Genomic DNA, 24,017 nt, shown 5'->3' with positions numbered 1-24,017 from the left:
TATACACCCTGCTGGAAAGGCAGCTTGCATGCACGCGGTTTATCACTTGGTGTTGAAGGAATTCTGACCTTGTTATATTTGGTGAAGTCCTGTTATAGCCCTAGTTCTGAATTTGGACGTCAGACTGTCCTTTGTAAACTGTTCCTTATTCCTACTCAATTGCTGCTGCATTTTATATGTTACTATGTGAAAAGGGTGAAATATTTTAGACTATTTCTGTGTTTAGTATTTTTTTTCAAAATGAATGTAGAAGATATTCACTCTTCTCTTAGTGAAAGTCTTCTAGATGAAATGTTTCAAGACAGTGTAAATATGATGGAGCAAATCCAGCCATGATGAACCAAAGACATTTCTCCTTAAATCTGATAGAATTTTTGCTTGTTCAAGCTAAGAATAGTTTAGCGCCCACTTTTAGTTTTATTTATATTGCAGAAATCACATGGCAAAAATGGCACGGCTCAGGTCTATGGTATCTACTGTACATGTGCTCCAAGATGAAAGAACTGGTGTTAGAACCAGACTTTGATATGCTGAAATGTACTTGTAGAGGGAGAAGGATGGGGAGCTAGATCTGACTGGACCTACTTTACAGTTTTTTATGCATTTTCCTAACTCCTTAAGAGGCTGGTGAGATGAGCCATTATGATTTGGGAAAGTGATGATATGTAATTATTGCTGTAGTGATCATCTTTACAAAATAATTTTTGTAACTTTTTTCTCAGAAAATATTGCTTTCACGACATTTGTCCAAAGGAAATACAATGTCAATCCTGTTTGCATATTTTAATATGATTAAAGCACAACTTGCATGGGCATAAAGCTACTTACTTGCTGAGCTGACATTATTCAAGAAGCTGGTTTTTTGAAAGTCTTACAATGCTTAGACTTCAACAAATGAAAAGTGAAGAGAGATTTTTTTCCTTGGCATTTTGCAATTAAACCCTAGTTCCATGTTCAAGAATTGGAGAGATTTAAACTTTAGATATCATTAATCAGATATAATACTAATAAGCTATGATAACAGGATTTATGTATCTTGCATGAGTAATATATATGAATATAGTTTCTGTCAGCCTAAGCCCTAAGTAATGGATGCGTGAACTGAGACCCAGATGGACAGCAGCATCTAAGTGTACTATTAAACACACTAGTACAGAAGTTATCCCCTTAGAATAGTCCTGTAGCTGCCACCAGCCGAGTGTACAGTCTCAGCAAAGATTTTTGGTATTAGAATAAAAAATAAATGACATCTGACTGGCAGAAAATTTAGGAGCTTGCAGATTACAAGAAAAGCATAGGAAAGGCAGACCCTATCTTGTTAAATCCCACCTTATACCAGCACTGAATCATAGAATCATAGGTTGGAAAAGACCTTCAAGATCATTGAGTCCAACCATAAACCTAACACTGTCAAGTTCACCACTAACCCATGTCCCTAAAAGCGCCACATTTCCACATCTTTTAAATACCTCCAGGGATGGTGACTCAACCACTTTCCCAGGCAGCCTGTTCCAATGCTTGACAACTCTTTCAGTGAAGTAATTTTTCCTAATATCCAATTTCGCCCTCCCTTGGCACAACTTGAAACTGTTTCCTCTTACTCTGTCCCTTGTTACTTCATAGAAGAGACCAACACCCACTTTGCTACAACCTTCTTTCAGGTAGTTGTAGAGAATGATAAGGTTTCCTCAGCTTCCTTTTCTCCAGATTACACAGCCCCAGTTCCTCAGAAATAGGGGTTTAACTTTTTTTTCTTAAAGACAAAACAAAAAGTTTAACTTTTGAGGAAGTATTTTCCTGACGTTTTTGGTGCTTTTCTCTCTTTTTTGGTTCTCCAAAGGACTCACCATAAATTAACAACGTCAACAAAAATAGATCCTATTCAACTTGTTTCTTGCCACTGTTGATTCAGAGTTGTATGAGCCCACTTTATGAACAAAAATATAGCTTACACTGTTGTTAGACTTGCAGAACCACAGTTCAGTGGAACAAGTTAGGCTATATTTGTTATTGTGCACCACCACCAGCAGGGTTCATTCCGTACCATTCCAGTGGCATGGTCAGTCCTGCACTGCAGTGCGAGGACAGGGGTTGGTGCCCTGGGATTTCCTGCTGTGCCACAGAGCAACCACAAGCGTCTTGGAAGGGGGATACGTACAGAGGGTGATAATACCAATGCAAAAAAGAATTATGCTCAGTATCTGGGTAATAAAGACACTTGCTGTCTAAGTTTTCATAAAAACGACAGCAAAAACCTCAGAAAAATAACAATGTTTTCCCCCCCTGGCTTGAAGTCCAGTAATTGTTTACATTTGCAAAATCAAACTGACTTCTTTTGAGATAGGCAGTGCAGACTGCTTTTTTCTTCAGTAAAATAGAGTCTGAATTGGATTTCAAGAACGTTACTAGTATGAATACATTTCTTTTGTTTTTAATGTTCACTTTCATAGTCAGTCCTAAGAACTGCAGAGGAGGGAGAAATCATTTAGCTGCACGGTTCTGCAGAATGCCATTTCTCTGTGTTTCAGTTCAGCCCAGAATTTTCATGTGCATTTTGTATTTTGCTTGCTGTCTAGAAAAGAGGATGGCTCAAACCTTGCTGTCCTGGGTTAGAGAGGCAGGGACAGTTGCCTCCTGTCTGCTACAGAGCAGCTGTTTTTTTGTCAGAAAACTTTCTTAGGCTTCAGAAGTCAAATCCTGCTTAACTTGAGCATGAACTCTTTCAAAACTTCGTGAAGTGACCTCTGATGCTCTTTTTTATGACAGCATTATTCTCTGATTGTGGACTAAGCTTCCAAAGCAATTACTGTAACAGTGAAAATATACAAAAACACTGTAAGAGTGTTCTTTTGTCTTTGGAGGGGTAGTGAGGAGATCATTTACATCATCAGCTCTTGCATAACTGTGAACTCAAAAGACACCACAAACTTCCCAGGAGGTAGAAAGCATTTTTATGCTGTTGTGGTTTAACCAAACTGAAGAGTAGCCTGTAGAAAGAATTTTCATTGACTCACCAGGAGACAGAGTATAATCTATGCAGGTTTTGAAGTGATTTATCTTGTAGTAAATATTGATATAAACACACAATGAGTGGTAGTTATGAATGAATTTCAAGCCAAAACGGTGTGTCTGAGTTTGTCTCCCGTTTGCATTACGTCCACACAGAGTATGGTAATACAGTTAATTCAGTAAGCTGCACTATTGCAAACCTTGCAAAGCTTTGTTTAGTATCTCAGCCACTCCAGACAAAAATCCATATCTGATGGATGCTGTTAGATTAGTGTAACAAAAACATTTGGTTTAGGATTTGGATATATGTAAGGTTGCTTCCCGCTCTTTCAACAGTTAAATATGCTGTTCAAATCTATGTTTTGAACTTTCTGCCTTTCTCTCTGTGATCAGCATTGTATATGAATTCTGTAACTCTCCTTTGTAAGCACAGAGAGACTAGAAGGTGCATTTCCAAAGTTGTGTGGACAGGGGCAAAAATGGAGAGAATAACAACAGCGGTGCCTTGATATTCATATACAGCCAGTATTTAACACCCTGATTTTCAGAAGATGTAGCCATTAGCTTTTTGCATCTTTAATACAGGGTTGATGTTTTTGTAGTTACCAAGGAGCCCAAGATTTAAGGAGAAACAATGGGGTTCCTTGCACAGTGTTCTGATAATTAGTGCTATTATTATGATTAACCTGTATGGGCAAACAGCTGCTTTGTGGCCATAATGCATACACAGCGTTTAGGCACGACTGTCAGGCAGATCTGTGCAGCTGGCAGCAGTATGTGCTGATTCAAGAAAATGAAGGTAATTGTTACTTTAAGAATCCACCCTTTTTCAGTCCTGCAACCTGGACTGCTTAGAGGCACAGACTGCTCAGCTGCACTCTGTTCGTGTCACACGCAGGCAGCACTTGTCTGCCATTAAGAGAGAGACCATCACTGTTTTCCTCAAAATGAGACATTTCAAGGGTTTTTCTTGTCTGTCTCCCTTTTTTTTGACAGAAGTAGTGTCTTGCCAAACCTCCCTGAAACAAAGGTTTGCAAATGATTCACAGATCCCAAAATTTCTTTGTGCATGCCTGCTCATCTTTCCTCCAGTTGCTGAGTTGAAAATTGAGCATACCATGAAGTGGAGAAACAGTCATTAATCCAGACCATATAAGGACCTCATCAACTGTTTAAATAAATAGACTGGTAGGCAGATCAGCGAGAGAGACTTTACAAACGAGTGGCTTCATTATAAAAGAACAGAAACAAGCAAACATCTAATTTTTTTTTCCGGTATGTGTAGAAGTATAAAAGATTGATTCAGTATCATTTTTCCCTGTGTGCATTACCTGGTTACTTACTTTGAAACTGATATGACAGGGTTGGGTTTTTTTTTTCTTTTCTCACTAGATTAGTTTTGTGATGACATTCTGAAGTTCATTTAACTGTTGAAAAGGTTTTAGTATCTTCTCCAAACACAGGGATTTCACTGTTCACTCTCCTCTCTAAGTCATTGATAAAGCTGCTCCTGACTCTAAGCTGTTCCCAGCCCTAATTCCTGGGAGAACTTATAGCTGACTCTTCTCCACTCTGAAGACTGACCTTTGTTTCCAGTCCTTTAGCCAGATTTCAATCCAGAAAATGAAAACTTAGTCCAGTCCCAGGAAAAGTTAGCTTCTTTAAGGTCTTTGATGTGAAGCCTTGGTAAAGGCTTTTTGAAAATGCAAATATGTCATGTCCAATTCATTGCCTGAGAGCTTGTGGAACTTACTAGCACTTTGTGCTGCTCTAGCACACCAGCAAGGCAGGATTCCCACATGGATGTCTGTCTTCTCAATGGAACCAGGTTTGGCATTCTCAGTGATCTTACTCTTTATTGTAGATGCCACCATTTTATCCAGCAGGAGGTCAGACACCTGGTCTGTAATACCCAAGATGCCCTCTAAATATACAGGCAAACCACCAGTCCTCTGGCACCATGCGCATCAGTAACAGTATATTGAACATTTTGGCCAGCAGTTATGCAATTCCTCAGCCGAGTTCCTTCCGAATGCCATCCAGCCTGGGTGATATGTTAACTTCTCACCTATTAATTTGGTCTAATGCTCCTATGTTTTCTTCTGGCTGATCTCAGTCTTCTCCTTATTTGCTACGAAGAATGGGGTCAGGTATGGAAATCTCCCCAATATCTTCAGCAACAAAGGCTGAGGCGAAGAAATAGAGATATTTTGATGCAGACTTGTCCCTCAGTGTCCCTTTCACTCTTGCCACCAAGTGGTTCAGCTGATTCCCTGTGTACCTTCTCAAGTCTGATGTCTTTAGTAAACTTTTTACCTCCAGTCTGAGCATCCTCTGAAGGATACTGTTTGAATTCTTCCTTACCTAATTTTTTTTGGCTGTAATTTTACGTTTCTTTTTAACTATGACATGTCCTACATGAGTTTCTAATACAGTGCTAATTAATAGTCTGATTTGGGGCCTCTGGTGGTCTTTTTGGTGCAAGATTTCCAGTGTACTTAGGCAAACTTCATGTAGCAAACATCCCAAGAATATTATTAATAGTTAGTTGTTCTGAAAGCTTGCACATGGTTTTGTATTTTGTAGCATCATAGTGTCTTCTGTTCTGCACTTCAACCAGCTTCTCATCTAACTACGTTTTACAAAGCTTATATGAGTTCCCTCCCACTATTCTGAAAGCATTTTTTGTGTCCTGATTGCTTTTTTAATTTATCAGGAAAAGAATGCAGTATTTTTTAGAAACACTGTACTAATTTTACATTTACTGGTGCATGATTGCTGCATGTAAACCCAAACTGACCCTTTTTCTCGTTATTATATTTTTGCGTCTTACTAAGCCTGTCTCTAAAGCAGGATTCCCAACTTGGGTGGTAGCAAAGAAAAACATATATAATATTGGTAGTAGTATTGTGAAAGTATCTCTGTTGAGAAAGGAAGCTGAAGCATTTGGGACATCTTGGTCACAGTGCAGAGATAACAAAGGAAAAAGCCTGGAGAGTAATTCTGTGTGACAGAAAGAGCTTCAGTACCCTGCAATATGTGGTAAATTTGTGTACTGGCTTCTTTAAAATCTATAATGCTTGCATGCCAGTTTTTGGATAATTTACTTTTTGAAAGGAAAAAAGAGGTCTGATTATTGTTTCTTTTTTTTTTTTTTTTTTTTTTTTTTTAGAAAAAGTTTGTTTATTCTTTGAATATTTTGGCAATATGCTTATGCATAAACTTTTTTCAGATTTATGTGCATAACTTCAGATAAGAGGGATGGTGGTGTTTAAGTAAAAAGGACCGCATTAGTTGTCCTTTTATCATCTAGATAAGCAGCAGCTGGGCTAGTTAGTACAGACAGTGCTTTAGCAAACAGCTGGTTCTTATCTGAATGACAAAGGGCCAGGGTAGGGACCTTTTTATTTAAGAAAAGGAAGAAATTTTTTTGTTTCTATTTTTATTTTAAGAGAAAGGGAGCTACAGACAATCTGCAGCATGCAAGGTTTTATTGTACTTCTATGAAAATTTATTATACATCAGTGCTAGGACCCAGAGAGGGAACTCTCTTTTCATCCTGGAGAAGAGAAGGCTCAGAGGGATCTTACCAGTGTCTATAAATACCTGAGGAGGGGAGTAAAGAAGGCAGATCCAGACCCTTCTGAGGGGTGCCTACTGGCAGGACAAGAGTCAATGGGCACAAGCTGAAATTCAAGAAATCTCTAAACATAAGAAAAAAGTTTTCTTCTGAGATGATGGTCAACAACTGGCACAGGTTGCCAAGAGAGGTTGTGGAGTCTTCATTCTTGGAGGTATTCAGAATCCAACTGGACAAGGCACTGGGCAACCTGTTTATGCTGAGCCTGCTTTGAGTAAGAAGTTGGACTAGATAACTTCCAGAAGTGCCATCCAACCTCAGCTGCTCCATGTTTCTGAACTATCACTCCAAGATATGTTCCCACTAAGGGCAGTTATTGATAGAAATTATAGGGATCAGTTGCTGTCTAGCTTGCTTTCCTAGCCAGGCCTTTAATGAAGGTCAGGAATTTGTACATCTTCGTTTATATTACCTAGTCTTTATCAGTTAATCACATTAAATTATACCAGATAGCACTGACAACCGCTAAGGGAAGGAATTGGAATGTGTAATTCGAGCCTTTTATTAGAAATACATCAAAAAGCAGGTCTTTATGTGAACTGCTATCTTGCTTTGGACTGTTGGTTTCTTTGTCTTGCCAACAGCACAGTTTCCAAATTCAATGTATTTTCTCTTATGCAAGCTTACACTTTTATTTTTTTTTGTGAAAGGCAATTGTGTAATTCTTGTCTAGTTTTTGCTGTTTTATAAACACATTGTATCTTTTGTAAAATATTTGTGTAGTTGGCTGTTGATGCCTTTGTTTAAACCCATCTTTTGACATGCTAATTAGAAATGGAAAAAGTTTTCCCCATGAAAATGATAAAATACGTGATTCACTTCACAAAACACAGCCATCTAAGCACAGTACTCCTGCTCTTCCTTTTATTTACCCTGTTCTTTACTGCATAGCCAGGAGAGAATTTCTATTTCTTTGATTCAGAGCTTTCTTCCTGTTAGTATCTTTCTGAAAATCTCTGGAGACCTTCCTGCAAATGAGTTTGAAAGTTGATGGGTTGTCACATGAAGGAGGACTGTGTGATATGTCTCACTAAAAGCTGGACACTTGTTACATAAAGTCATCGATATAGCACTGGGAGAATGAATCCCAAAGCACTTTGGTATTTTCACACCTTTTTTAAAGGCAGTGAAACAAAGGTTAGTTTATCATTTAATGCCTCTATAGTGCAAGTTTAAGCTCTCAGTGTTGCTATGCTTTTTTTTTCCTTAGTGTTTCAGAATTTAACTTTTCTATTCTTTGTGAATTTAATGCCTTAGATTCCTTTATAACAGAGACTACAAATATTGTTTAATTTACTTTTCAGTAAAGCTGTCAGTTGTAATCTGCAATTTAAAAAAACTAATAAAACAAATCCTCATTTCACAATTTAGACCTTATTGAGTCTAATTCACTTGCACTGCAAGTTTATTATTCTCCTGCAGCTTGACGTGCCTCCAATTGTAATTGTGTTGACCCTCCGATGCAGTAAATCTCCACAGTGCTTATCAAACTGGGAGAGATAAGTCTACAATTTGAAACTTCATTAAATATCTCATTTATATTAAACACATGATGGCTTTGAACAGAAATAATAATTTCTACAGACTCTACGACCTCCCAGTCATGGTCTCCTCGACGTTGTAATACGGCATTTTGCAAACCTCCACCCTTCTATGCACTGGGCATTATGCCAGCACCTAAATGTCAGAAGTTGTTAGTCCATCGGACTGACTTCAAAGCCACTGCTGCGGAGACTGCAGCTGGATGCTTTGTAGCCCTTGAAGCAGATTTAAAAAAATCTTTCTACATTTCTTAGTCATCTGGGAATTGCGGGTGAAGTGATTAATAATGGGCAGCTGTTCAAAGAAAAAACAACGAACAAACATGTTGCTTGTTATTGTAATTCCTGAAACTATGAACTACTCCTCTCATGCTCATTTAGAGATGTACTGTGGAATAAGCGTTCCTGCTTCCCAGTGGCCTCAAAGAGTTTGCAGTGTGATCACTATCTAGCAGTATCTGGTCCCTGCTTTATTTTAACACATATAAAATATATGCTGTAAGATTTGTGTAAAGATATTGTTCTTGAGATTTAATGATACACTTCAATATGAAGAGGTGCGTTGGTGAGAACAGCTAATGCTTTCCTGTGTGAGTTCACATGATTACTCTGCAAAAAGCTTCTATTTTATAATATTTGTTTATTTATTTTAAAAAGAAGGATTCAGTTTGTTATGTTGAGGTGTATTGGTTTAATGGTTTCAGTGAAGCTCCTTTGGTAGATTTACTGAGTGCCAGCAGGGTGCCAGAGAACTTTAAGGGCAGGAAGGCTGGATGGTGCCAGGGCTGGGTGACAGTGGGGGGTCTGTCCCCATGGTGAGTGGCTGGGTGCTGACAAATTTGGCATCTGAGCTGACTGTCAGGTGCCTGAGCACGCGTTCTGCTCGGTCCCAAGGGCTCTGTTGGCAGTGGCAGGGGAGCTGCCTGTGCCTAGTGGTGGCTAAAAGCAGCTAGATAATATCCTGTTCTTTTCTTTCTTTGCCTTGCACAAGCGCTGCTTTCCACTGAGCTCTGATTCTCTGGGGCTCACTGAGGAAAAGTTGACATTTTTCCTCTCCTTTTGAAAAATCTGAGGAGCGTATGTAGGAAAACAAAGGAATGCCCAGCCTCTGCTAATGAAGGCTGAACTGGGACGTTGCTCAAGAGGAGCCTTCTAATGGAAGGCAGCTGGAGCAGGGAGCTGGCTGTGTGTGCACTTTTATCCCCTGTGCACATGGCCAAGGAGCCTGTCTCCATTGCTTTTTCCAGCACTTGCTTTGTCTGCCTCATAATGCCCTGGGAAGGAATGCCTGGAGTCGTCGTGGTCAGGGACTAGCAGCTCCAGAGGGTGAGGGCTGGGGTCAGGGGCACCTCTGGTCTCGCCAGTTCTTGATTGGGTGACTCTGCCTGAATGCTGCAGAAGTGCCAGGGATCAGGGAAGCTTCTAGACTGAATGAAGCATGTGAAGTTTCCATATACTGTGACCAGGAAAGGCAGAGCACAGAATTCATCTTGGGTAGAAAAAAATAAAATAAAATAAAATAAAATCTAACGTGAAGCCTGACTTCTTTTTTTCCCTTTCCCTGCTAACTACAAAATGTTTGAGCATTTACGTATTGGTTACTAATATGCGTGGTGGAGTTTCCTGGGGATTCTCATGATGATTATATTTGAAAGCAAATTGCGACACTTCAAAAAAGTGCCAGCAGCCCAATTCCAAATGGAGTTCGTGCTCCGTGCTCCTGACAGGAGCCTTATTCTGACAAGCTGTCAGTGTGGGAATGATGGCCCAGCTGTCTGCCCTATATGTTGAAAAAAACGCCCAAACTGTCTGTTTAAGAAATTATCCAGCAAAGAGACACCAAAATGCGATGTTTTCTTTCACCGCTTTTCTCCTGAAGGATTTGAAATTAGACAGGTCACCATGGGAGGTGCAGTGTAAAGTGGCTTAGAAAGTTGGTCATTAAGCAGAGCTGTCATTGCAAATTATATTTGTCCAGGGTGAGAAGTTCTAGCTCATTTGGTGCCCAGACAGGTCTAGGCCTTAGGCAAGTTGTTACAATTCCCCCATGCTGCTAAATGGACCCTGGGCGCTAATTTTCATCTCTCTTGTGTAGCTGGAGTCACCTGGAAGCCCCTCAGGGCCCGAGCTGCCCATTGAGACTCTGCTGGATGACCGGGAGCGAAGGATTTCCCACTCCCTCTACGGCGGGATTGAGGGTCTCAATGAGTCGCCCACAAGGAACGTGGCACTGAGTAGGATAATGGGTGAGTCAAATCATCTCTGCTAATCAGGGCGTGATTTTATTCCTCTCTGTGATTCATTGAAGGGTGTTTAATGTACTATGTGGAAAGCAAGGAACAGAGAGGTTGCACTGACCAACTTAAAACATGACTTAAAATTGTTTAAGGCAAGTTCTGGATAGTTAATATGAGAAAGAAAGTCAGTAAATGAAATTATAAAGTGAATTTTGTATACCATAGCAGGTTAATACAATAAATAATGGGAGCATCGAACATGGTTTTTCAGTATCTGACCTAGGACAATAGGTTATTGGTTGGTCTAATCTCCATGTAGAGTCTTCATTTGCATGAAAGTTAGTGAATTATGGCAATTTATAATTGATTTCAACATTTCTTCTTCTCTGTTTCAGTTGTACTAAAGTACAAAAATAAATAAGGCAAACTTGCATCCATTAATGCTTAGGGCATTTCATCAATCTGTTTCAATTTTTGCTTTGCAGGACACCTATTTTAAAACCTCATAACTAATTTTAAGCATCCCTTGTGTAGATTCTGGGCCACACCATCTGCATAGCCCCTGTGGATAATGAGGTTGTTAGCAGTTGCTCTGCGTCAGTTCAGCTTCCAGTGTACAGAGATAGGCGATGAAGACTTGCCTTGCCACAGGAGCGGTAGGATTTACTGACTGGAACGGGATTAGTTTGAAAAGATTTTCAAATTTAAACACAAAATCAGCTTGATTAAATAATACCTGACAGAAGATGCGACAGTTGCCTGCTTGACTTGCGAGTTTTAAACATAAGATATAGCCATTAAACCTGGGACTTTAAGTGTGCTTGACACACAGAGACTGTATTAGAAGATGCTTCAATAAAGTTGATATGGAGCAAGGCTGTACTTAGTTTTTAATTCCTGGTGATTTATCTTCACCTTAGAAAATTCAAATCCACAAAATAGGCTTTTCTTAGCCAATTGTTTCTACATATATTTCAATCTATTTGGGTGTTGTCGTGTTTTTTGTGTTTGTTTTTGCTTTTTGTTAATTTTTGTATTTTCAGGTTTGCTTTTTTTTTGGTAGTTGAGTAATGCTGTTGTTAAACTCTATGAAAATCCACAAATTTGCTATTTAAGATACTTTATCAGTTAAGGCTTTTATCTTTTTTTTTGTTCATTTGGACAACAGTAATTAGGAATAAATTGTATTCTGTCCTATCACATTACATTTCATGCAACTCAGAAGAAAAATTATAAACTTCAGAATCAAGAAATCATGGAACGTTTTCACTCAAAGTCGTATGCTCTAAAGAGAACAATTTTGAAGAACTAGATATTTATTGAAAAATTTAAGGACTGATAAAATCATTTGAAGTCTTTAGCACTACTCTTCTGTAGAAGAGACTACTTGTTGTGGTGTCGGGGCTTTAGATAAAACGCTTACAAAGCTCTGCCTTCTGCTTTTTCCACCAGTGTTACAGAGGATTTAGATGTAGAGCTCATATAAGCGTTAACGAGTTATCGCTTAAGCACCTTGTCCAGTGATGGGAAAAGAAACCCTGAGAGAGCCTGTGTGCATGTGTGTCAGCATTGCAATTGCAGTTTACTTCCACATCAAAGGAACACAGGACTTGCCATGCCAAATCGAACTACTGCTTAATCAGTCTGGGATCATCCCTTTAGCTGTAGCCAATAGCTGATTTTCAACAAAAGACCAAAAATCTTTCCAAAGCTCTTAAAATCAAATGCTTTTGAATACCTCTGCAATGCAGACGTAGGGAAAAAAAAAATTCATCCTATATTTGTAAATGTTTTATAACCTGAAGTTGGTGTTTTGTTTTCTTCTGGATCATTGGGGGTTTTTGTATTGTTCTCAGAAACCAGGAACTATGTGGAAAGTTGTTTGATTGTGACTTAAATCAATTGATGCTTTAGTTGAAAGCACATGGAAAATCAAATTATGCCTGAACCTCATAGTAAATGTGATCTAGTCAAGTGTAACTGAAAACCCGTCTTGTCCAGACTGGGTCATTCTGTTCTGCAGTCATGGTAGCTTCATGGAGCTGGCATGTTAAACCCAGTTTTTAGGTTAGCAGTAAGTTTTTTCTGGTATGCTATTTTTCTGAATGGAGCAGATACCAGGAAGTTAATAATGCATTGTTTACAATCTTTTGTGATATTATTGCATGCGTGCTTTCTTGCAGTGCCCTACAACAAAGAAGTACTGCTACCTGTTGGCAGAGATATGTACGGATGCTTTTGTCAGAGTAGCTGAAGTCTGTAAGACTGAATTATTTATAATGCAGTGGGCTGCCTGTCCTATTAGCGTGATAATGAGAAAAACTCAAAACTACTTTTATTTTCCTGGAATGTGTATGTGATGTTACAGACTCTTCCAGACTTTTCCCCTCTTGAAAATGGGCCTAAAGCAAGGATTAGTCCTAGGAATAGTCTGGTAAGAAAGATGGGAGGTCTGTGCCTCCCCATGCTGGTCCTGACCATGAAAACAAGCTGAAAGGAGTGCTTTATGCTGTGCTGATTCCTTTGAGTGCTCTCCCCGTATAGAGAAGCCCTCTGACTTACGGGCTCTCTTAATTGCCTGATGTCTTTTTATTTACCCCTCAATGGATTTAACTATGTGAACTTTAGTGCTTTCAGTGCCTTGTAGTTAGGAGGTCACAGTTCAGTTTTGTTTGTGAAGGAGTAGATCTTTCTGCTTCTTTTGCTATTGGATAAAACTGATGGATTTTGAGTTTTCTCCCTTCCTAAGTTAGACTTTTAAGGGTGTGGAAAATGCCTGCTCTTTTTGGTCATTGCTTAAAGTCAGAACAAAACTTTTAAGAGAGTTTTGTTTCTTTTACATATATCTCATGTAATTTTCAGGTATTTAAGATAATTTCCTTACTCTTTCAGTCCATAACTGACAGCGCGAACTGGTTGTCAGAGCCTTGCTGTGAGAATGAGAATAAAATGTCAATTTTAGAACATCATTTGAATTGTATAAAATAATGTTTGCTTACTCCACAAAGACTACATGAATCTTTGAATGTTTTGGACAATTCTTATGTTGATCTGCTTTTTTAGATTATTATTGCTGTTACAGTTTTTTTTTATGATTTTTCACTTGGTAATATTTTACTGCAAATTTCTGATGGAGAGGAGATAATACCATCTATATTCAGGGAATGATATTTTTGTTTTCATGTGGCGTTTTTTTATTTATACAGATTGGGTCTTCTCTAGTAAGAGATGGCTGTAGTGTTTGTTTATTTTTAATATTTTTGAAGTTGCATGTTGCTAGGACATTCAAATAACAACTGTGTTATGCTGGTTTGCGTGGCTCTATGGTTAAAAATTCAGATTTCTTCTGATAAGACATTTTGTGTATCATCCATTATGCTCCTGAGTTTGCAATACACAAATACGTATCTGCTGTCTCTATAAATTATTCAAGAAACAAGCTTAGTACCAACTCCTCTTTCATCTCGTTCTTCTAGTTGCTGATATTTTTTTTTATGAACACGATGGGGTTTGTTGCTAATGGTGACTAACCGGAGTTATTTATCAGGGGTTACAGAGAATAACCAATAGCTTGCAATGAAACTACTTTTCATCCTGAAAGGTTCCCTAGAACTTTGTAAAATTGATAGGTACTACATACAGGAAATACTTTGTTCTCTACTAAATAGTTGCTATCTTAAAGATAGTTTTGGAGGAAACACTACTGAGAAAATTAGCTAGTGATGTAGAGTGTATGTGTCAGTGAAATTAAAATAACCCTTTACAAGCAGAATGACGTTTCCTAGCCAGGAATCTCATCAGAACCATGGTGGTCTGCTACAATAGTACTTGACAGATCTGAGCACTCTCTTGGGATCCAAAGCCTGGATATAGTGGAAGACTTTTTTGTGTTTAGACACTCCCCGCACATGTATTCCCAATCCCACCTCTATTTAGCTTGGAAAATTAGATGATACAAGTACGTATGGGAAATTTTTGCCAAAATTCAGTATATTGCTGGGGACAAATATGCTGTTAGTGAAAAATAAATAAATAAATAAATATCTGGAGAAATTCTAGTTTCTTGATTGCACAATTCTCGGTATCCTCCTTTAGGAAGTCTCATCACTATTATTGTTATAATCAACACTATTTTCTTTTATTTTTATTTCTATTAGTTATTATTCTATTTATTACTTTGGTTAATACTTTGGTATTCATCACAGAGTAGCTGTTGTTGATTTCTTGTTCAGGTAAATTAGGACTCACTTGTCATGTCAGAGCAAGAAAGGCCCTCTACTTGTGGAAGAATTTTGAAGTGTACCATTGGTCTGGATCTTTCCTGGCTTAGTCCCAGACTGGACTCAGTGACAGATGGGAGTCTCAGGAACTGGATTCAGAAATGCATCTCTCCGAATCAGAGGCAGGCAGGCAGACAGATGAGGTCCTCACCACATGTTGGCCATTGAAGAAGAGGGCTTGGCCCTCATGATCCCTAAGCTTTATACTAATATGACTATATGGGATGGAACACTCTGGTCAGTTTTTGGTAACTGTTCTGTCCACTCTCCTGGCAGGTGTGACTCTTTTTTGCCTTTTGGCTTATGGCATTCTACCAACTCTAGGACAGTCTTGATTTACATAGGAAATGGGAATAAGTATAAACAATGGGCTTTCTACTTGCCAGTGCCCCATTACCTTGATGATAAACATTAGGCTATCATTTCTAGAGGCAGACATTGTCTGAAAAATGTATTAGTAACTTTCAGAAACTGAAGTTGTGTAGCAGAATCTTAGCTGACAAGTTAGAGAATTGGTTCTGCCTTAGCTCAAACCAGAATAGAATCCCACAATATCAAAATGCTTTGTGAGAGCACTCATAAAGTAATACTTGAGTTTGATGGTATTGTAAGGGTGTTCAACAGATTTCTTAGACTTTCCTTTCAAGAGAAAGCAATAGCAAAAGCAAAAACCCAAGCCAAATACAGTACCATGAGAGTGCAGTATGGTATGGGAGCTAACTTACAGCAGCAAGTAGATTAATCAAACTTCAGGGATATTAAAGATTTAAAAGGACCTAGAGTAGTTGGATTCTTCATGAGTAAGCCTGTTTATTTGAGCATGGTGTATGCTCAGCGTTGTTTTGAAGCACTTTATGTTGGTGGTTTAATGCAGGTCCAGATTATTTTCTGTTCTGTTGTAGGTCTATACTATTACAGATTTGAGGTGTTGCTGTTAATAATAGTTTTTCTTCTAAGCTGAAAGCCCTCATAGGCCTGGAGAGGAGCCATTTGGTACTGGAGCTCTGAGACTTCTATTTCTGCACAGACAGATGGGAACCTTTCTTTCTCCATCCTTTGCTGTGGTCCTCAGGCTATGCTTGTTTAGATTGTTAACTTGTTCAAGAACTCGAGACTCATTGTCCTGAGATGAGACACACTTGAAAGGGAGAATGTTTGCCCTTCCTTGTTACACTGTCCAAAATACTAAATAGTATTTCAGATTGCCTTGATGCAGGTGGTTTAATATCTGCAAAACTGAACTTGAAGCGTATTCAGAGTCCAGATTTCATAGCACTTCTAGCCCAAAGGAAAATTATTGTCTTGGAGAGGTTCGTAGACAGCCTGAGCAACGTCTCAGATTTGTAGATCAGTCAAATATACTGATGATTACTAGGTTTGAAGTTTCTTTGATGTTCTCCTATAATGTTTCTCACACCATTTGCAGAGTTGCTTTCTCCATGGGTATTTTCTCTCCACTTCAGCTGAGTTCTCTACAAAAGACGTATTGAGTCCATTGCTGAGGTCTGTCTAACAGTCTGTGGACAGTGAAGCCTTTCACCTGTTTTTAGCTCCGTCTGCAGTGAGAAGCATAGGCATGTCAGATGGGTTTTCTCCTTAATTTCAAAGCAACTATTAAAATGTCAGTCTTCACCCTTGTCAGACATAAAGAAAGGTAGTGAATAATTTAAAATGTTACTGAATTACTGCAGGCCCTTAAATGGGAAGTTCAGTCTGCTGAATGCCATAAGGTTATACCTTTTCTCAATCAATTCTTTGGAGAAGTTGTTAACTACAGAGTTAACAGTCTTGTGGGTTTAGAAAGAAGTACGTTACCAGGCTAAACGTTAAACTGTCCATCAAAAAAGATTTGCTAGGCAAAGAATCAGCTGTTATGCAAACTAAACACGTTAATTTCTGTTTGACAGTGATGAGATATTCACCATACAGTGCCTTTTTCTTCCAGCCACTTCTTCAGCCTTCTTCAATGGTCTCTTTTGAAGTCAGCCTTGCCCCCTCTGAAAAGCTCTACAAAATGTATTATCTAGTGCAGTGATGATTTTAGCCAGCTCTCAACCAAATTTAGTTTGCTTCGTTTTTAATAATTCCATGCAAGGGTAGTGATGGTCACTTTCCAGAAAAGAGAAAAAAATTCTTTTTTTCCTAATTCTACACAATTTTTCTGTAGCTGTAGGAAAAATAAAGTTTGAAACTATTTTATGTGTTCATGGCAGCAATTTATGTTATGGAAATAAAAATTTACTATGTTATTACTATATTATTACTGCAGTGCATCATAGTTTTAGAATAATTTAAAGTTTGTTGACAGATGAATGGTTGATTAAGCTAGTGCTTTTCTTCCTACAAGATGTGACTATATTATTAATTATTCTAGTGAGATAATACATTTCTAGGAAAAGAAATTCATGTGATGTCACGATCATTCATTGGAAATAATGTACTGATTGAGGACCAAACTTTTAAAATGACAAATATTTTAGAGTTGAGCATCAATATCCAGGAGGAAAAAACTGTTTTTAAAGATATTCTGTCAAATAAAAAATTCCATGCAGCTAATCGAAAGAATCACACTTAATAATTAGACATTACTTCAGATAACTGAATAATTTTCATCCAGATTTGCAAATCTTTATTTTCCTTAAAGCAAGTTTTATCTTAGTGTTTCTAGACACAGAAATAACCTCTCTTCATTCCAAGTTAAAGTTTTAAATAGTGATAGTTCTATATTTCCACTGTTAATAATAATAATATTATAATTATATAGATAATTCTGTATTTCCAAATACTACTATATAAACCCCATCCTCCCAATTCTGTATCTCATGCATGTATCCTGAAAAACAGATTTATTCAATTTAGTGCATAGTTATGTTATAGTTATGTTACAAAGCTTTGAAATGAAAATATTCTTTCTGACATTCTTTACAGCTTTTTAGTCTGTTTTGGTAGCATAAAGATTTCTATAGGTTTAAAAGTTGCTCTTGCTTTTTATGAAGCAGTTTGGGAATTGTCATACTTAAAATGATTGCTAGAAGATATAATTATGTGTATATATTTATCCTTATAAAAGCAGCAGTGGTAGTGGGTTTATAATATTTATATGCACATTAAAACTGTCTTCTGAAACAATGTTTTACTGGTTTGTAAGAATCCTCTAAATATCCTCTTTTAAGTGCTGCTCTCACAAATTAACCCAATGAAATCTGCTAGTGAATAAAGTGTAATGTTGAGTCTTTAGTATGTCTCAGCATTTTAACAACAGTGTTAAAACTTATTTGATTCTGATGGTAATAGAATTAGGGGTTTTTTTTTTCAGAATTTTGCATGTGTGCCTCCAGTTTTGTTTTTTTTTTTTTTTTAAGGAGGGAATGAAAATATGGAATCATTTAGCTTTAGCCCTGACTTGTCATCACCTTTCACAATTCTTACCTTTGTGGAGGCATTATTAAAGGGTTCCAAGTTCCCAATAGTCGTGAAACAAGTTTCAGGTTTCCTGAGGGCAAGATTGATCAGGAGAAATTATGAGCTTTGTTATTTCCTGTTGAACTCATCTGTTGTTTCTACCAAACAATTTGGTGCAAAAGAAGATACTGTCTTCTGGGACTGGTGCTTTCCAGTGGTTCCTAGTGATCTGAGAAAATGGGCACAGGTGGAAACACAGGAGGTTCCCTCTGAACATCATAAAACACTTTGTAAGTCTAAGGGTGGCAGCACTGGCAGAGGTTGCCTGGGAAGGTAGTGGAGTAGAAATACTCCAAAGCCATTTGGTCAGTTTGCTGGGCAGCTGGGTGAAGGCGTCCCAGCTTGATCGGGAGGGACTTGGACCAGGTGAGAGGTCCTTTCCAACCTCAGCGCTTCTATGACTCTGTGATCTTCTTGCAGTAGGCCACAGATATGGCTGGTGTATATTACTTTTCAGACCTCTGCACAGGAAGATGTGTATAGAGTGAAATATAGTTAATTTTATTTTCTGTGTTGTGTCACTCTTATGAGTAGCATTGCAGATTGGCAAAACATTTTATCAGCTGTGATTATGTAGTATTCAAGGCACTCTGCCATTATTTAGTTTTTGGGTGTTTTCTCCCTTTTATTGTTCAGGTAAATATCAGCTGTCTCCAACGGTGAACATGCCCCAAGATGACACTGTCATTATTGAAGATGACAGACTGTCGGTTCTCCCTCCTCATCTCTCTGACCAGTCGTCATCCAGTTCCCACGATGATGTTGGGTTTGGCACTGTTGATGCTGGTGGATGGGCTAAAGCTGCAATTAATGAGTCAACAGACTGGTAAGAGCATGGTTTAGTGGAAGGGAAAATGAGATGCAGTTGCGTCTTTTCCTTTAGTTTAATTTTTGGCTACTGCTAATATTAATCATTTTTTTCCACCCCAATCACATTTAGATTTCACTGTTTCCAAGCCGATAGTTGTTCCTGTTTCAGGAAGGAAGTCTGTACAGATAATTTGTTAGACTTTCTACTTCTGCTTGCAGGTTTGTGCTCTGTTAAAGCACATTTGTGGAAACGTTACTAATTGTTATTGAGACCAAATCAGGATGTAGCTTTGTTAATTTGATCTTTTAATATTAATTCAGTTGCCAACTGAGATAACTTTTTTGAAAAAAGAATTTGTAAAATTTAAACACTTGAGTTCATCAAAGATGAAAGAGTAATTCCAACTGGAAATTTTGGGTTAATTACCTCACTGTAAATATTTCTAAGTTTACAAAACAAATATTTTCTTTTTATATTCCAGCATATATCTAGGGGCCTATCAATACTTCTGTATACTTTTCTTGATTTTCCTAATAATGCACAGTAATTTTAAATCTACTTAGAGGTCAGAGCAGCTCTTTGTTTTGCCTTGGTGTTAATGCTTGTGCAACAAGAACTGTTTAAAGTGTCTTTATTATGCATGAAGAAATACCTTCCATATAATTTTATGATTTGTAATTATCACACAAAGGCCATGTACTGTAACAGCTGTACATTTAAAAATACAGAAAGTAATATTTCCAGATTTAAAATCATAGAAAGTCGCTTTATACATTTAATCTTTAGTAGAAGTAATTTCTGTGAATCTTAGGTTGACTCCCTAGTTACTTTTATACTAGTCTAGTTTAAGACTTAATGAAAAATGCATTGAGCTCCATTATTCACTTACTTAGTTTTTTGGCAAAGAAATACTGTTTATTGCTTAGTTAGTACAATTAATACAGATCTAAGATTTAATTCACAAGTCCTGTAATTATCTATAGTAATAGCAAAATAAAAGCCCACCCCTGCACACTGCCACTTCTTGAAGCTGGATAATTACCACAAATGGTGTGAAGTATATGACTTTTCGTGTTTTTCTTGTCTCTTGAGCCTGTTATGAATGTGTCAGCAGTAATAAAGCAGCAGTAGCACCTGCCAGCTGATATGCACCTGTCCAGGAATTGAGTTCTATATTTTAAGCACTGTTTTAATGATTGTTTAAAAAGGTAATTTTTTTCATCTTTGTTTGCATTTTTTTTAATGTTGCAACTCTTTTCTTGGACAAGTTATACCTGTAATTTGGGGCCTTGAAAAGTCCATCTATCTTTTATAAAAGCTTTTAGAGCTGAAAATCGGAGACATTTAAATAAAGCAGTAGTCGAGGTTGCACATAATAGCTTATTGCTGAGGGAATTTTTTAGCTGATTATGAACAAAATCAGCATGAAGTAAGAGCCTATTTGAAACCTGTAGACGCTTTTACATTTACAAGATACATTTACAATGTGTCTTGCTATTCATGTACTTCTTTGAAAATTAAAATAACAGTAAAGAAAACAGGGATTAGATATTGTGGAATTGATCATGGTTAAAACCTTTAAATGTGTATGAGAAATTGTAAAGGTCGTCAGATACAATTGCACTTAAAAGAGGAGATTGGTGCAGCACCTTACTATCTAATGTGTTCTATCAGTGAAAAAGTAAATAGCAGTAGAATTAGATTGTTGCATTAATTTCCTGCTACTAATGGATGAAGGAAGACTTGTAAAACGAAGGTGCATTGTATGATTTTGCTGGAAGGCATAAAGGGCAAAACTAAGAATATGGATGAAGGGTTATCCAAACAAGAATGGCAGCTGTTCTGAATCACAGAAGAAAATGCAAGCTTTTCCAGCCTCACAATATCTCCCTAATCCTTGATGAAAATGTTATGAAAACAAAGGGGCAATAAGACAGGATTAATAAGTGGAATTTTAATAACATTGAGGGTCAGAAGACGGTTACATTCTTTTAAGGATCAGCTGTCATTCCAGAAATCTTATTTGTTAAGTGTGCTAGAATAAAGTAAATTGGATTTGGCATTGTTTAATGACTTGCACAAAACTCACCTTCTGTCTTTTATTAATGTAGTTGAAAAATATTCAAATGAAGCATTTTTAAGGGCATTAGTTCCTCCTATGTGCTCATTGGCTTTTTCAGTTGTGAATCTTCATGGGGGCTTTTTGAATACTTCTAGGCAACGTACACACATTCAAACTCCTGTGATCTGCTCCTTCCTTAATTACTAAAGCACCCTTGAGTATCATAAGCAATAGAAAGAAACCAGGACATGAAAACTGATGACTCTATGTAGGGCTCAGATACTTGTATTGTAAAAAGGTATGAGATGTCTTGGTGTCAGAAAGTGGATAATTTTTGGTGCTAAGTAGCACTCTTATTATGCAGGGTACTATGCAAACATGTAATTAGGGGAAGTACGTGGAAGGTAGTTGTGATAAGGGCAGATAAGGGAGGCAGAGAGAAAGCCCCGAAAGGTGGTGTCAATGGAACTGCTGGGATCCAGTCTGCAGAATTCCTGGATGCTGACGCTGTTTCCAGACCTCACTGCTCTCTCGAGACCTGTGGTGCCCTTTTTGAGTTTTATTTAACTTTGGAGTTTTAGTCCGTTCTCAGGACTTCAAGTTGAATATATATGAGTGTGCTGTATTTACATGAAAATGATATTTAGCTTTATTCGAAGCTGCATATATATCTATGGATTGAGCAAGCCCGTATGAATAAAGGAGCATACAGCCAAAACAGTTAGAAATTAACCCTTTCTGAAGAAAGTGGCACAGGATAGATTTTGTTTGTTGAGATGAAGCTGATCATCTTTAACTAAGTTAGCTGTGTTACCTGATGTTTCTAGAGAAAATTCTCACTTGGTTGAAACGACATTTTTCTGTCCTTCAGAGACAGGGCTGGCTAGCAGTGAGCTAGAAACTCCTGTGTGGCCTTGGAAAAGCCATTCATGATCTGATTATGAAAGGTGTTGAAATGCTGTAAGTTCAGATGTGTTAGTTGGAGGACGTTTTTAGATTTAGGTGGTTCTTGTTCAGCTACGTGTTGTGCTGCCGTAAATGCTAGAAGTCTCGTCTGTTTTATCTTTCTATCATATGGAGATCATTTTTTCCCTATTTTGTGGGAATGAATGTGAGGACTGAAAAGTTATTTTTGTGTTCAGGCTCTGATTTATCAGTGCTTTCAAGCATATGCTTCAAAACGTTATGAAATTGTGCAGACATCTCTGAAATAGTTGCAGTAATTAAATGTAAAACATTATGAGCCTGAGCCAGAAACATTAAAGTCAAAAGGCACTTGACATTGACTTTATTCATATAAGCTCTGATCCTGTTCTCACTTAAGTATTATATGGTTGTCACATGCACATATCTTATTATTTGTAAATCTACCACTACTAGACTGAATTTCTTCTAGACTGCCTGGTAACGCGGATAGTGATTTTCATCCTTTATTGTACTTGATGCCTTTGGACACTTTTCCTTGACTGTCTTTGCTGTTGTGCATAATACCCAGGTGTTCCTTGATCAGAGATACTTCTATAAAGTCTAGTACATGGCATGCATAAATATGTGCATGTTACAGAATTTAAAAGTATAAATTGGTTTCTGCAGAAGTTCACTACCTGTTACTCACTAGGTATGAGATGTGCATTGTACTTAGCCCCTAAAGTAGAAAATAACTCTTTCAAAACATGTTACTGAACAGTAACTTACATGTATACAATATTTTGGATGGCTTATAGTTTATTTAGTGATCTCAGCTTTTTTATCTTGAAGTACAGCAAGAATCAAAGGATGGATTTGGAGAGATCTGTTTCCTATAAGATAGATAATAGCCTGACTCACTCAGCTGAGGTTATGCAAGAAACCCGCAGGAGAGACTGAAACTCGGTCCAGTTACCCCTGTTTCTGATTGTGGCGAATGCTTGCTCTGTGGACAAGTAATGAGTAAAAATATGTTTGTCTGCCATAGCCAGGTTAAAACCAGGAGATGCTATAAAAAATTTGCAAGCTATTTGACATACAGAGAGAAATTTTGATGCAAAGGCTTTAAATGAAGAAGTTTAAAGCTCTATGGGCTTCAAGTGGAACAGGTTCTCTCCTTTACTGAAAACATTTTGTGATGAAGATAAAATCTGATAATTTGCTATCAACAGAATATATTTGTGTCTCATTCTCCCTCAAATTATTCCGGTGTTAGGGTTGTACATTCTGATAGTATACATATAGTGGCCCAGATACGTATATCTTTCATTAAAGCTCATAAGTGAAATTCTTGATGCTTTTTAACTAGAATTGCTTAACGCAGTAAAAAAATCCATCATGTATGCAACTGTCTACTTGCACTGGTTTATTTAAAAATGTGCACTTAATTGTTGGTAGAAGTCATGTGGTAAATTAATGCTTTTCTCTGCAGAGTGAAAGGTTGTGTGATCTTGATAAGTGTTTGCATAATTTTTTTCCCTTCTTACAGCACTCTTAGTCCAGATGTTGATCCAGTACTTGCCTTCCAGCGAGAGGGTTTTGGACGCCAGAGCATGTCAGAAAAACGCACAAAGCAATTTTCAGATGCCAGTCAGTTGGAGTTCGTTAAAACACGAAAATCCAAAAGCATGGATCTAGGTAGTGAGTGATATTTTTTCAATTGTTTTATTTGAACCCGATTTTCATGTTGTAAGTATATAGATTTTGTAATTCCAAACACACTGTTTACATGCAGTACTGCTGCACACAGTATCTACTGGTGGGAAGTAAATTATTCTTAAGGTGAATGGCCAAATGGCCTGTGTATTGTTTATTCCACTTGTAAATGTCCATACATTTAAATACTGTAGCTCTCTGTAGATGTGGTCATACATAAACATTGAAAGTATTTATTAAAATGGAGGTAAAAAGTGCATTTACCAATCCACATAGAATAACAGCGTAGAACTGTACCATGCTGTAGTTGTGAGTAGACAGGATTATTCTCAGTTCATGATTATAATGCAATT

General features: G+C 37.6%; 1 protein-coding gene across 14 annotated transcripts in view; it reads left to right on the top strand.

Moving 5' to 3' along the window:
• PARD3 (par-3 family cell polarity regulator) overlaps nt 1-24,017 on the top strand; it is a 448,147-nt gene that overhangs the window by 271,992 nt on the left and 152,138 nt on the right. For 11 of the 14 annotated variants that reach the window (XM_054058316.1, XM_054058308.1, XM_054058313.1 and 8 more), the window contains 3 exons: nt 10,286-10,436; nt 18,806-18,995; nt 23,498-23,649. In XM_054058316.1, the coding sequence (XP_053914291.1) occupies nt 10,286-10,436; nt 18,806-18,995; nt 23,498-23,649 (493 nt within the window). The remainder of the gene's footprint in view (nt 1-10,285; nt 10,437-18,805; nt 18,996-23,497; nt 23,650-24,017) is intronic. The other 3 variants (XM_054058307.1, XM_054058304.1, XM_054058311.1) reach the window with 1 other exon arrangement.

The sequence above is a fragment of the Cuculus canorus genome, chromosome 2 (genome assembly GCF_017976375.1).
Source record: "Cuculus canorus isolate bCucCan1 chromosome 2, bCucCan1.pri, whole genome shotgun sequence".
Taxonomy (NCBI): Eukaryota; Metazoa; Chordata; class Aves; order Cuculiformes; family Cuculidae; genus Cuculus; species Cuculus canorus.
The sequence above is the reverse complement of the archived record's forward strand: the minus strand, read 5'-3'. Positions and strand labels throughout refer to the sequence as shown.